The sequence below is a fragment of the Mandrillus leucophaeus genome, unplaced genomic scaffold (assembly GCF_000951045.1).
Source record: "Mandrillus leucophaeus isolate KB7577 unplaced genomic scaffold, Mleu.le_1.0 Scaffold41, whole genome shotgun sequence".
NCBI lineage: Eukaryota > Metazoa > Chordata > Mammalia > Primates > Cercopithecidae > Mandrillus > Mandrillus leucophaeus.
Window position 1 is genome coordinate 257091 of NW_012104365.1, and position 12549 is coordinate 269639.

The following is a 12549-nucleotide window of genomic DNA, read 5'->3' on the forward strand; positions in this document are numbered from 1 at the left end:
CCACACTCTGTTGGGCCATGGAGGTAATGATCACCCAGGCCAGTCTCCTCTGCCTGGGATGCACCCTCTGAGAGGAGGCCTAGCAGGGCAGGCTCCCTCTGGGCATCCCTGGACGCATCTTCTGGACACATGCCTCCTTTAAAGTGTCCAGGGGTAGCTCAGGTTGAGTGGAGGTAGAAGGAGAAACAGACATGTTTACCATCCATTTTCCAAAGCTCCTGATCTTTCCCAAGATTGTAACTGAAAACTGCTGTCTCTTGTTTTGTTCGTTTTGGGGGTGGTGGTGCTGGCTGAGCCATGCTTGTGAAGTGGTGTGTGTCTCTGATTTAACGGATTCACTGCTTTCTCTGCTAATTGAGAGAGCGTTATTTACATTATTTATTTGTTTTGACACAAGTGCTTTCAGTGTTTTATCCTAGCTAATAGCTTCTTAAAGGTAATAAAACCCTTCCAATCTAATTGGTCAGATAAGACTTTTTTTCTTGTATGCTTAAATAAAGCAATTAGTGAAGCGCTTCTATCCAAAATGACTTTTTTGTCCTTTTTTAAAACCAATTTACTGTTACTGGAAACTTTTTGTACAATAAAGCAATCATGCAGATTAAAGAACATCCTGTAATCCTAGTATTAATTTAACAATGGGTTCATGGTTTCTTCCAATGCATTTGTGTTAGGAGAGGGCCTGGCCAGTTTTGTGATCCTTTGGGCCCCTGACTGTTTTGTGCCTGAGGCCTTTGCCTCAGTGTCTGCAAGTTGATCTATCTAATGGATGCTTTCAAAGGGACAATCTATTTGCTATCCAATATACAAAAAGAACAACTGCCGAAAAGGCAGATAATTATTTTTCTTATGAAAATATGTGCTTTATATACATACCAAGAAACATTTGGAAATCTTCAAATAAAACTGTGATGTGTCTTGTTGAGAAGCAGTTCTTACACACAGGCTCTAGGAGACTTAACTTTCTAAATGACATTTTTTCCTACTTTGTTACACCAAAAACTTCAGAGACAGTGTCTGCCAGTTGAACTCAAAGCCAAGACTATGTTTCCCCTTGATTGTGCCTGTCCTGGGGTCCTCCAAGGAGGACCTTTGTCCTGAAACTTGACTTTGATGCATATGTTTTGCTGGTGGGAGATGTGGACCTGAGTGATGGTAGGGGTATGTGGTTTCGTCACCAGAACTTATGCATACAAAAAATAGCAGCTGTCATGCCAGGTCTCCTTGGCGCACTTGGTGTTTGGTTTTGAGGTGCTGCGGTGACTCAACAGCAGTTCCTTTCAGAGCCTGTTGACAAACTACACAAAAGAAACATCCTCCTCTTGCGCTCTCACCTTGTTTTTTGTTTAGAAATTACATTTCCCCAACTCACATGTTGGCCACTGGCTCTGTCCAAGAATCAAATCCACTCTGAAAGGAGAGACATTTGCCATAGGCTTCAAGAATATTCTGACCGGCAATGATACTTAATAACATTAAAGAAATCTTCCATCCCGAAGAGGACCACATAAAGGTACAACACCCACGTAACTGGTGACCTCTTGGGTTACGTTCTCAGCTAAGTCTTTGGTGGCCCAGTCTTGAACCAGTGCTACAAGAGTATGCAGACACAACAATCCGAAGAAGCATTGCTGTCAGTGGAGAGCTGCAAGATGCCACCAGTGACTTGGAGGCGTGACTTGCCAGGAGGCCTGGAAGTGGGAGACCATTGGGGTGTCCCTTTGAATGCTCACTTTGACAGCAGGTAAACAGGCTGGATATAGATTTCCTCTGGAAATTTAGCGACCATCCTATAAGAAGTCTGATCCTGATCCAACGTTTGAGCAATCTAGACTCCTTCCCGGTCTGTCTGCCATAGTTCTGTAGCCACAACAAAATTTACCTAGCCTATTTTCCTAGCACCGTTTCTATCTAAATCTAATAGGAGAGCATGTCATTCTACATGTGGCCTTAATTTTGATCATCGGCATCCCTTACCCTAGTTAAACCATGTGGGACCATGTGGAGAGAGCTTTTCACAGAAGGGATATCCCTAGTTGGGTGTAGGGAAGACAGCGCATCACAAAGACTTCCTGCTTCTCTGTGGTTCTAATTCATCAATCAGTTATGGTAAGTTTCCATTCTAAGATTTAGGTAGGCAGACCTGGTTCATCCAGCATGAGCTACATTTCAGAACTTAGCACTGTGCATGCACATGAATGCATGCCTAGAATTGTATATCTTGGTGTATATTGGCTCTTAAAAACTAATTTTCTTGGCCGGGCGCAGAGGCTGACACCTATAATCCCAGTACTTTGGGAGGCCAAGGCAGGTGTATCGCTTGAGGTCAGGAGCCCAAGACCAGCCTGGCCAACATAGTGAAATCCTGTCTCTACTAAAATACAAAAGTAAGCTGGTTGTGGTGGCACGTGCCTGTAAACCTAGGTACCAGGGAGGCTGAGGCAGGAGAATTGCTTGAACCCAGAAGGCAGAGGTTGCGGAGAGCCGAGATTGTGCCACTGCACTCCAGCCTGGGCAACAGAGCGAGACTCCATCTTTAAAAAAAAAAAAGAAAAAAGCAGGGCACGGGGGCTCATGCTTGTAATCCCAGCACTTTGGGAGGCTGAGGCAGGTGGATTATGACGTCAGGAGATTGAGACCATCCTGGCTAACAATGAAACCCCATCTCTACTAAAAATACAAAAAATTAGCCGGGCATGGTGGTGGGCACCTGTAGTCCCAGTTACTTGGCAGGCTGAGGCAGGAGAATGGGGTGAACCCGGGAGGCGGAGCTTGCAGTCAGCCGAGATCTCACCACTGCACTCCAGCCTGGGCGACAGAGTGAGACTCTGTCTCAAAAACAGAAAGCAAACAAAAAACTTAATTTTCTTGGCCACCCAGACTCCACTTCTAACCTTGTTGCCTGATGGTTTTGTTTAATTCTGTTTTGAAAACAACCTCCTCCCAAGTGATGGGTATTAGAAGGAACTAATGAGAGCTCTGGGTGCAAGCAGAGACTCAGCACGTGTGAAAGTGCTTCTGATTTAGGACTCAGAGTTAGATGGTGGGTGTCAGCTGTGTGTCTTGTCCCCAGCTCCATGCCACCCTCGGACAGACGTCATGGTACCAGTCTATGACCAGGCTTTCTTACTACACAAAGGGACATTCTATGGAGTCAAATGGCAGAGACTTGTGTACAATTATCTGGTCAATTGAGGCAAAAGAAAATAATCATTTGTCCAATTGTCCAAATTAGCTCTCTGGACTGTCCTGAATGCTCAGGGTAACTGTGTGGTTCTCCACTTCAGTTCCGTAATCTGGCTAGGATGGACCATTTAAATGAGGCTCCATTCAACACAATGCACATTTAAATGAGGCTCAGTTACAAGAGACCACTGGGCTTAGCATTTTCTGTTTGTCAACTACAATTCTATAATTGCTTTTAGCTAATCATCCAAATGATTACATGTTGTGGAGGCAGAAGACCCTCGTTATGCATCATTTGGTCTCTTTTTCTCAGAGGAAGTGCTGAGGGATTAAATTGTGTGTGTGTGTGTGTGTGTGTGTGTGTGTGTGTGTGTGTGTGTGTTTAACTTGGTGTTCTGACTCAGGACACCATAATAGACCTCCATTTTCATCAACTGTGGGGGAATGAGAACAACTCCCCCCATCCCAACATCCCTCTTTTCCAGAGGGGGAAACTGAGACCCAAGATTCCCTCTTGCCAAAGCCACAGAACTAGAACTAGAATTGTCAGCTTTCTGATTTCCAGATCAGCACTATTTCTGCTTATGCCATTTTAATTTTTCATTTCTTTCCATAAAATTAAATGACCTTCCTCAAGAAAGATTTAATGGTCAAGATGCGATTTGGTAAAAAGCTTCCTCAAGGATTTTTTTCTTATTACAAAGATGAGACCGGCTGAGGCTGAGAGAGATTTGCAAACAGTGGTATGTCATTATCCCCAGCTCAGTTTTTTGTGTAATTGGTGTGAAGAGATTGCTGCTGATGAATCAGCCTGCTGCTCAACGGAAAATGATGATTCTTTTGTGACGTGACTTGGTGTACGTACGTGTATGTTTGTGGTTGTTTATGAAAGGTATGTGTGTACATAAAACGCTTATCAAGATGGATAATGTCATGTTAAAGTTGTAAATAATAAAAAATAGTCCTGAGCAAAACTGATTTTACAATTGCCTGAGAATGCAGCACTTCATTTCAACACTATGTGATGGCTAGAAATTGATTTTTTTTTAAATCCAATTAAGCCTCAAGGTTGGTTATCCATTTAAAAGGTCGGATGAGTTAAACAATGACAGTACCTTCAGTTCGTGCTAATAAATTTACACAGAACTTCAGCACTTACATCGTGTGCCTCACGGAGGCATACATTTTGTATCTGCACAACACTGAGCTACCAAAGTCCCAGCAGTGGTACAGATACACCAGCAGGCCCTGGACCCCAACAGGGGCAGTCCCTGAGCTGACCACCGGCCCTATCACCTCTTCCACTTAGATCCCCGAAGCACCCCCTACCCAAGAGTGCTGAGTCCTCCCATCTACCTGGTCCCCTTTTCTGTGGTCCCAAGAGCACTGGGAGATGAAAAGTTGCCTCTCATTTAAAAGGGGGGACAAAGATGTATTCACTACTTGGTTTCGTGTGCTGCCGAGTTTATAATGTAACAAATAAATCCTGTTTTAAAAACAGTACTTTATAGTGTGTATTTACTGTGTATTCCTAGTGCTTAACGTTAAGTAAAAGACTTCGCGTGGTGGCTCACGCCTGCAATCCCAGCACTTTGGGAGGCCGAGACGGGCAGATCACCTGAGGTCAGGAGTTCGAGACCAGCCTGCCCAACATGATGAAACCTCATCTCTACTAAAAATACACGTTTGGCTGATTTTTGTATTTTCAGTAGAGATGGGGTTTCACCCTGTTGGTCAGGCTGATTTCGAACTCCTGACCTCAGGTGACCTGCCTGCCTCGGCCTCCCAAAGTGCTGGGATTACAGGCATGAGCCACCACGTCCAGTCAATTCTTTTTGCTTTTTAAAAGATCTATATTCAGATACTGCAGATAGATGTATAATAAACACAGGGTGTTTCTGGAAAAAAAGGTGACTCAGGTTTGAAGATTGAATCATTTTCAATGCTCTAGAGAAACATACTATCTAAAAGGATCCTATAAGTGAAAGTTTTCCTAAAGAAAAGATTCCATCAAAAAAAACATTTAGCCCCTAATTTTGCTTTTCTGTAAGTCTCCATTTTCTTATATTGAGTTTGCTTAAAGGAATGTGGAACCACATTTGGTCTGTTAATTATTTCTCTTTTCCTTCTCACAGCCTCCCTGTCCAAAGGCTCCAGGTCTTCAACATGCCCTTGAAAACTTTTGCAACTACAAACATAATTTTGCTGGTGTTCAGAAGTAAATAGAGTTTAGTTCCTGAGACATGAAGGTTATTGCTGTCTTACATTGTGTCCTTCCTGGGAGGATAATTTAGGCTGCTAGATTGTCAAGGGACCTCAGAGAGCAACTAGTTCAGCCCACTTGTTTTGTTTTGTTTTTTTTTTTGAAATGGAGTCTTGCTGTGTCGCCTAGGCTGGAGTGAAATGGCGTGATCTCAGCTCACTGCAACCTCCGTCCCCCAGGTTCAAGCGATTCTCTTGCCTCAACCTCTGGAGTACCTGGGACGACAGGCATGTGCCACCATGCCTGGCTTTTTGTATTTGTAGTAGAGACAGGGTTTCTCCGTGTTGGTCAGGCTGGTTTTGAACTCCTGACCTCAGGTGATCTGCCCACCTCAGCCTCCCAAAGTGCTGGGATTACAGGCATGAGCCACTGTGCCTGGCCCCAGCCCCCCTCATTTTATAGAGAGGTCCTAAAAACTGATGCTAGAAGAGATGTTTTTTGTTGTTAATAAATGATTCTGCTGGCACATTTTTATTAACACATTTTCTCATCCCACTGATACCAGAAAGTAAAGACACAGTACATGCAGATGAGGCTACCAAATGTGCTTTTCAAGCAAAGTGCAAAAGATGGCATGTAGTATGCTACCTTTCAAGATCCATGAATAATCTTGTTTTTTTTTTTTTTTTCAGATAGAATCAGGAAAGATAAAAGCTAATAAAAACGGTTACATGTGGGGGTGAAAAAGGTTACCTGTGGGGGTAAAAATACTACCTATGAAGGATGACTGAGAAAAGGGGGGAAGGGCAGGGATGGGGAGACTCCTTTGAATATTTCCTTTTTACAGGTGTGATTTAAATGATACAAAATGTTATATGTAGTCAAAAAGAAAATGTAGAAAAAAGGAAAATGGTGAACCCTTCTGTGAAGTACAGATTTATGAAACTAAATGTACATCAAATCAGTAAGCTGCACAAAAATCAAGTAAATGTGGAATATATCGCTGGGATATACTCTTAGGAACAAAAAGTTAAAACATCTTGAACTCTGTGTTGTGGGTTTGTTGTCGGGAGCAGAGGCTATTGGTGAGTGTGGGAAACAGAGAGTGAGAAATCCCAGGAGGGACTGGGAACCAGGGTTCTCACTGTGGCAGAGGGAGATGCAATTATGGAAGACAGGCAGGTGAGGAAAAGCCCTATCATGTGGATTTGAATGGGAGGAATCAGTATCAACTCATGATGTTAAAGAAAACCTGATCCTTCCACATCCAAGAGGGCCAGGAGCAATGATGCCCAAGTGGCAGGAAGCATGCCCAGCACAAGAGCTTGGTCTCTAACTCTGAAGCTCTTGGCTCTAACCAACCTTTCCCCTCACTGAATGGAGCCAGGTTTCTTGGAGAAATGACTGACTCTGGATTTGGGTCAAGGAAAGAACAAAGTGAGCCTGTGATCATCTTACTTCTTTTTTTTTTTTTTTTTTGAGATGGAGTCTCACTGGTCGCCCAGGCTGGAGTGCAGTGGCGCAATCTTGGCTCACTGCAAGCTCCGCCTTCCAGGTTCACGCCATTCTCCTGCCTCAGCCTCAGGAGTAGCTGGGACGACAGGCGCCCGCCACCACGCCCAGCTAATTTTGTGTATTTTTAGTAGAGACGGGGTTTCATTAGCCAGGATGGTCTCGATCTCCTGACCTCGTGATCCACTCGCCTCGGCCTCCCAAAGTGCTGGGATCACAGGCGTGAGCCACCGCGCCCGGCCTGTGAGCATCTTACTGTTCCAGAAAGGACAAAGCCCTTGAAAACGGATAAGAATGCATCAAAAAGGAGCCTGCCTGATGCAGCTCTCATTGGCCTAAGTGGGTCCCCACTTGGGAGCAGTGACATTTGATGAGATGCACACACGTATGGGCTGTGGCAGGGCTGGCTTCATGGGTGTGCAGCCACCATGGGCCACATGGGCCCTGTGCCTGGTTTAGTGCTCAGCTGTTGCCATCTTGAAATTGTTTTTTGAAAGAGAGGCTCTGCATTTTCGTTTTGCACTGGACTCCACACATCACGCTGCCAGCCCTGGGGAGAGGGGGAAGGTCTTTGCTGAAGAACACCAGGTAATAAGTGTAGAAGGGAGGATAGAGCTGGAAAGTCACTCAACCAATACCTGATTCAGGCAGAAATCATCACTGGATACTGAAGACATTCGGGAAAAGGTGGTTGGGACCCAGAAGGTTCTTAGTCTCAAAGTGTCACTCCATGGATTATAAAGAGGAAATTATTTTAATTCAATTAATTATAAAAGGGGGAAATACACTTTTACCATGAAGAGATCTGGCAGACCCCACTTGCCCAATGATGGGGGACACTTAGATTATGTGCCTCCTGATGAGGTTCGATGGGAACCATAACCTGTATTTTTGCCAAAAAAGTTCAACCCAAATCTAACGAAACAGACGAACCCAGATGGTGAGAGCTTCTGTAGCACATACCAGTGCGTGAAAGAACGGTAAGGACTGCTCTGGATTAAAGCAGGCCAGAAAGTCTTCACAGCCAAATGCAATGCCTTATTTGGATTCTGGATTTAAAAAGAAAAAGCCATGAAGGACAAGGGGACAATTGAAGTTTCATTGCAAACTGTATACTGGATAATAGTATTGTTTCAATGTTAAATTTCATGGGTATGATCAGCACATGATCATGATTATGTGGGCTCGTGTCCTTGTTCTTTTTTTTTTTTTTTTTTCTGAGATAGAGTCTTGCTCTTGTTGCCCAGACTGGATTGCAATGGCGCAATCTCGGCTCACTGCAAACTGCACCTCCCAGGTTCAAGCGATTCTCTTGTCTCAGCCTCCCGAGTAGCTGGGATTACAGGCGCGTGCCGCCACGCCTGGCTGATTTTTGTATTTTTAGCAGAGACGGGTTTTCACCATGTTGGCTGGGCTGGTCTTGAACTCCTGACCTCAGGAGATCTGCCTGTCTCGGCCTCCCAAAGTGCTGGGATTACAGGCGTGAGCCACCGCGCCCAGCTGGTGTCCTTGTTCTTAAGACATACGCAGTGAGGTAGGGGTGTATACAACTTACTTTAAATGGTACAGGGAAAAATATGTGCACATACATACATATACACATATACATACACACATATACACATATACATACACACATATACATATACATAAACACACATACACATATATGCATGTTTGTATATATACAGGCATACCTCACTTTATTGTGGTAGTCCGGAACTGAACCCAGAATATCTCCAAGGTGTGCCTGTATGTATATGTGTGTGTGTGTGGGTGTGTGTGTATGTGTATATTTGTGTGGGTGTGTGTATGTATATATATATATCTGTGTGTATATATATATGAATCTAGGTGAAGGGTATACAAGTGTTCATTATACTAGTTTTTCATCTTTTCCAAAAGTTAATCAACTTTTCAAAAAAGTGTCTAGAGAAATGTGTTTTCATGGCAACAAGTTCTTTTTCCTCCCTTCAGGGAACATTTAGTGCAAATCTAGGTGGCGTGTCTGGTGCCAGTTGCAAAAGGGAATGGAGGCCCTGCCTGCTGTGCAGGCACTCAGATTGTGGCGAGGGACAGCACAAACATCCACAACGCGGGGCAGCATTTGAGGCGGTCGTGTGGCTGTCACAGTTTTCACTGGTTGTGGGCTCACTTCTCAGCCAGCTGCTCCAGCTCCATGTGGTGGAGGGAGGTCCTTGGAGCTGAGTCTGCCTCTGCTTCCTCTGGGCTCATGAGCAGGTCATTCTGAAGCAGGAAGGAGCCCTTCCTTGATTTCACTTTAGGACTGCCTGAGGCACTTCCACTGGTTTCCAGTTACTTGCAAGGTCAAGTACAACCTGCAAGGTCAGTGTATATTTTATGCACACTTTATGTCTGGCTACACGAGCTTTTCCTTTTTTTTTTTCTTTCTTTCTTATTTTTTTTTGAGACAGAGCGTCTGTAGTGTAGATTGGAGTGTGGTGGCGCGATCTCGGCTAACTGCAACCTCTGCTTCCCAGGTTCAAGTGATTCTCGTGCCTCAGCCTCCCGAGTAGCTGGGATTACAGGCAGGCACCACCATGTCCAGCTAATTTTTGTATTTTTAGTAGAGATGGGGTTTCACCATGTTGGCCAGGCTGGTCTCAAACTCCTGGCCTCAAGTGATCCACCCTCCTCAGCCTCCCAAAATGTTGGGATTACAGGCCTGAGTCATGGGGCCTGGTTCCACATGAGCTTTTGACAGTGCCAGAATGAACAATGTCCTTTACTACTTCAGGCCTTTGCATGAACAATTTCTTGGTCGGGGATCAGACTGCCTGACAGACTTTAACCCATCCCTCAAGACCCAACTCAAAAGTCTCATCGTAGTCCAAGGGGCCTTCCCTAACTCAGTCTTCTCCCAGTGACTGGATCTCTGGATTTTACTGTTCTATTTGCTCCCCCTTCCTCTTTCTGGCCACACACACATATGCACACACACACACACACACACACACACACACACACACGCTATTGCATCCCCAAAGCCTGACGGGTCCTGGAGCTTTTCAGAACTGATGTTCAACAAATGTACGTCAAATGAATGAATGAATGAAAACACCAGAAAACATGAAGCAGACGCACCACGGAAATGAGTGTTTCTTTGAAGTATCGGATATAATGGAATCTGAGAGCCTCGTGGCGATCAGCTGAGTCTAAGCAGGCATTAGGTTTTATACGGGTGAAGCCTGACATGAAATTAACATATAAATGCACATTTCAAACACATAGAGCCATCTTACATGATAGGATTTCAGAAATGTGTCCTAGGATGTGAACTGTACCAAAAAACATCCTAATAAGTTCTAGGAACTTTATTCTGATTTGTTCCAGAAGTTTTTAATCTTTTCTTCAACTGTTGAGCAAAGTCTGAACATCCAATTGGATGTGGAATAGGTTTCAAGTCATCAAAAACATAAATTGATTTTTGGGTTGCATTAAAGATCTGGTAATTTGTTTTAAACTTTCATTTTTTAAGGAAAATTAAATAGAGGTGAATTTTTCATTGATAGTGAAATATATACTAAGCCATGGATTAATACCTTCATCAAAATTTATCTAAACAAAGTGCTGCCTGTCTTATTTATGTTAAAGTCTGTAAAGTCAGCAGTGAAAAGGGGAAAGTACTTTCCTGGAATGTATTTGTATCTGTCACAAGCTGCATCTTGAGGAAATTGGCAGGCATTTGAAGTGGAATAATTCCTTAGCGTTCTGTTTAGTTTGGATTTCTTCAATTCAGGCGTGGCTTAAAACCAGAATCACCAATATTTGCTTTTAACAAGCATCTAATGTTTTCTCTTGCTTTGTGTACAAAATGTTGGTTGAACTGAATCATTTTGTTCATCCTTTCTGGGGGCTGTCAGGGTTATTCAGTGTATTCTTAAATATGAAAGAATTCTAAAAGAAAAACATCTCCAAAATGACCTCTCCACCAACAGTTTATCTCATTTCCAACTCCTGGTACACAAACCTGCTGGATCTGGCTTTCTGAAATGCTTCTTGGATCCCTCTTCAGTTTGTAAAATTCTATAGAGTGAACCAGGCTCCCCAGTCGATCTCCTCACCCACTCTTCTATTTTCCAGGAACCTTCTGTTCTAACCGCACAGGTTTCAGAGCCTGCTGGACATATTCTGCGTCTGTGTTTCCTCCCAGGACTTCTCCCACGTGGAATGCCTTCTTTCTCAACCTCTTCGCCTGTGGAAGTCCTATTACATCTGTCAGGGCATGGCCTTAGTCTCTCACCCTCTAGGAAGATCCTCCAGCTGTCTCAGTCCTCTGGAGTGCTGTGTGCCTGTCTGCAACGTATTTGCAAACAGAAAAAAGAGTGAGAGATCTTTATACACACTCTTAGTACCCTTTACCAATGTGTGAAAACATTCAGCTGCTGTAAAATCTTTTGAAGAAAATAAGATCCAATTAGCGTTGACTTTTATGTCAGGAAAGCTGAGGGTTTCAAAGGAATTCCTTTCAGTCATTCAACAGCTTTTTTTTTTTTTTTTTTTTTGAGTGCCTGCTCTGTGCCAGGCACTGGAGGAAAAAAACAAAAAAACAGAAAACAGGCAAAAAGACCTGCCTTCAGGATGCTGATGCTCTAGTCTATGTGGTGTTTCCGAGGGCCTGCCCTGGGGCCAGGGACCAAGGTTCAGAGCTGAGCAGGGAGACCTGGAGTCCACAGACAGGGAAGGTGAAAGCATGGCTTGTGGCTGGGCTATAAGTGAGGGAGCTAGGGGGCCAGCTGGGAGGTCAGTGGTGGAAAACCTCCCACACCACACCAGGGAGTTGACACTGCTTTTTTTTTTTTTTCTTTTTTTCCATTTTTAGGCTGGTAATGAAGAAGAAACTCAAAATAAGAGGAGTAGCTTATGGAACTACATGGAGGAAACAGAGAAAGGTACCAACCAAAGGCCCTTGAGCAATCAGGATGTTGGGTAACAGATTTTTGCTTTTAAATGACTCCTGCGTGGAGCTTCCCCAATGCATCATCATTTCCTGACCCTTGCATCTGACCCTGTGGGTGGGACCCTCCGCCTCCACCATACACTCACCACTCACCCCTGGCTCCTCCACCACCCGGCTCCTGCCCCGCACCCTCTGATGGCCTTTCCTCCCCTGCAAGGCGACTGAGGTGACTCAGGTCACCCTGCTCCTTCCTTGTCTCATCTCCTCCCTTCTTTCCTGCTTAGACTGTGCCAGATAACCCTTCTTGCAAAGGGGTGGGTGGGAAGGCCCCCCACACAGCCAGGCAGTGCCTGGATTTGTAACTGGTCATCCCAGCAGCAGTGCCCTGGATGGAAAGCCACGTCCCTGGCACACTCTCACATCCAGGGCAGTGCCTGGCAGAGTGGGGTCTGATAAACGCCAGGGAACCTCCGATTAAGTGAGGAGGAAGTGAGGGTCCCCGCTGTGCCCACCATGCCAGGCAGTGGGACAAAAGGACCCGACTCAAGTCCAGGAGTCACTGGGCCCCTCCGGCCTGATGGGTGGCCAGGGTGCGGGGTCCCTGGGGATCAAAAGCGGCTGCTCTGGGACCCCGGGGGACCTGTTTGGGGCCGGCCTGAGGCCTGATCGGGCCGGAACTGCGTAGGGTGGGCTTGGGCCTACGTCGGCCCAGGCCCCACTGGAGGAC

At 44.9% G+C, this 12549-nt stretch overlaps 1 protein-coding gene across 1 annotated transcript in view; it reads left to right on the forward strand.

Moving 5' to 3' along the window:
* Positions 1-9166: 9166 nt before the first annotated feature.
* NPEPL1 (aminopeptidase-like 1) overlaps positions 9167-12549 on the forward strand; it is a 34425-nt gene continuing 31042 nt past the window's right edge. Inside the window, exons 1-2 of the mRNA XM_011992298.1 lie at positions 9167-9247; positions 11745-11851. Of these exons, the coding sequence (XP_011847688.1) occupies positions 11786-11851 (66 nt within the window). The 5' untranslated portion in view covers positions 9167-9247; positions 11745-11785. The remainder of the gene's footprint in view (positions 9248-11744; positions 11852-12549) is intronic.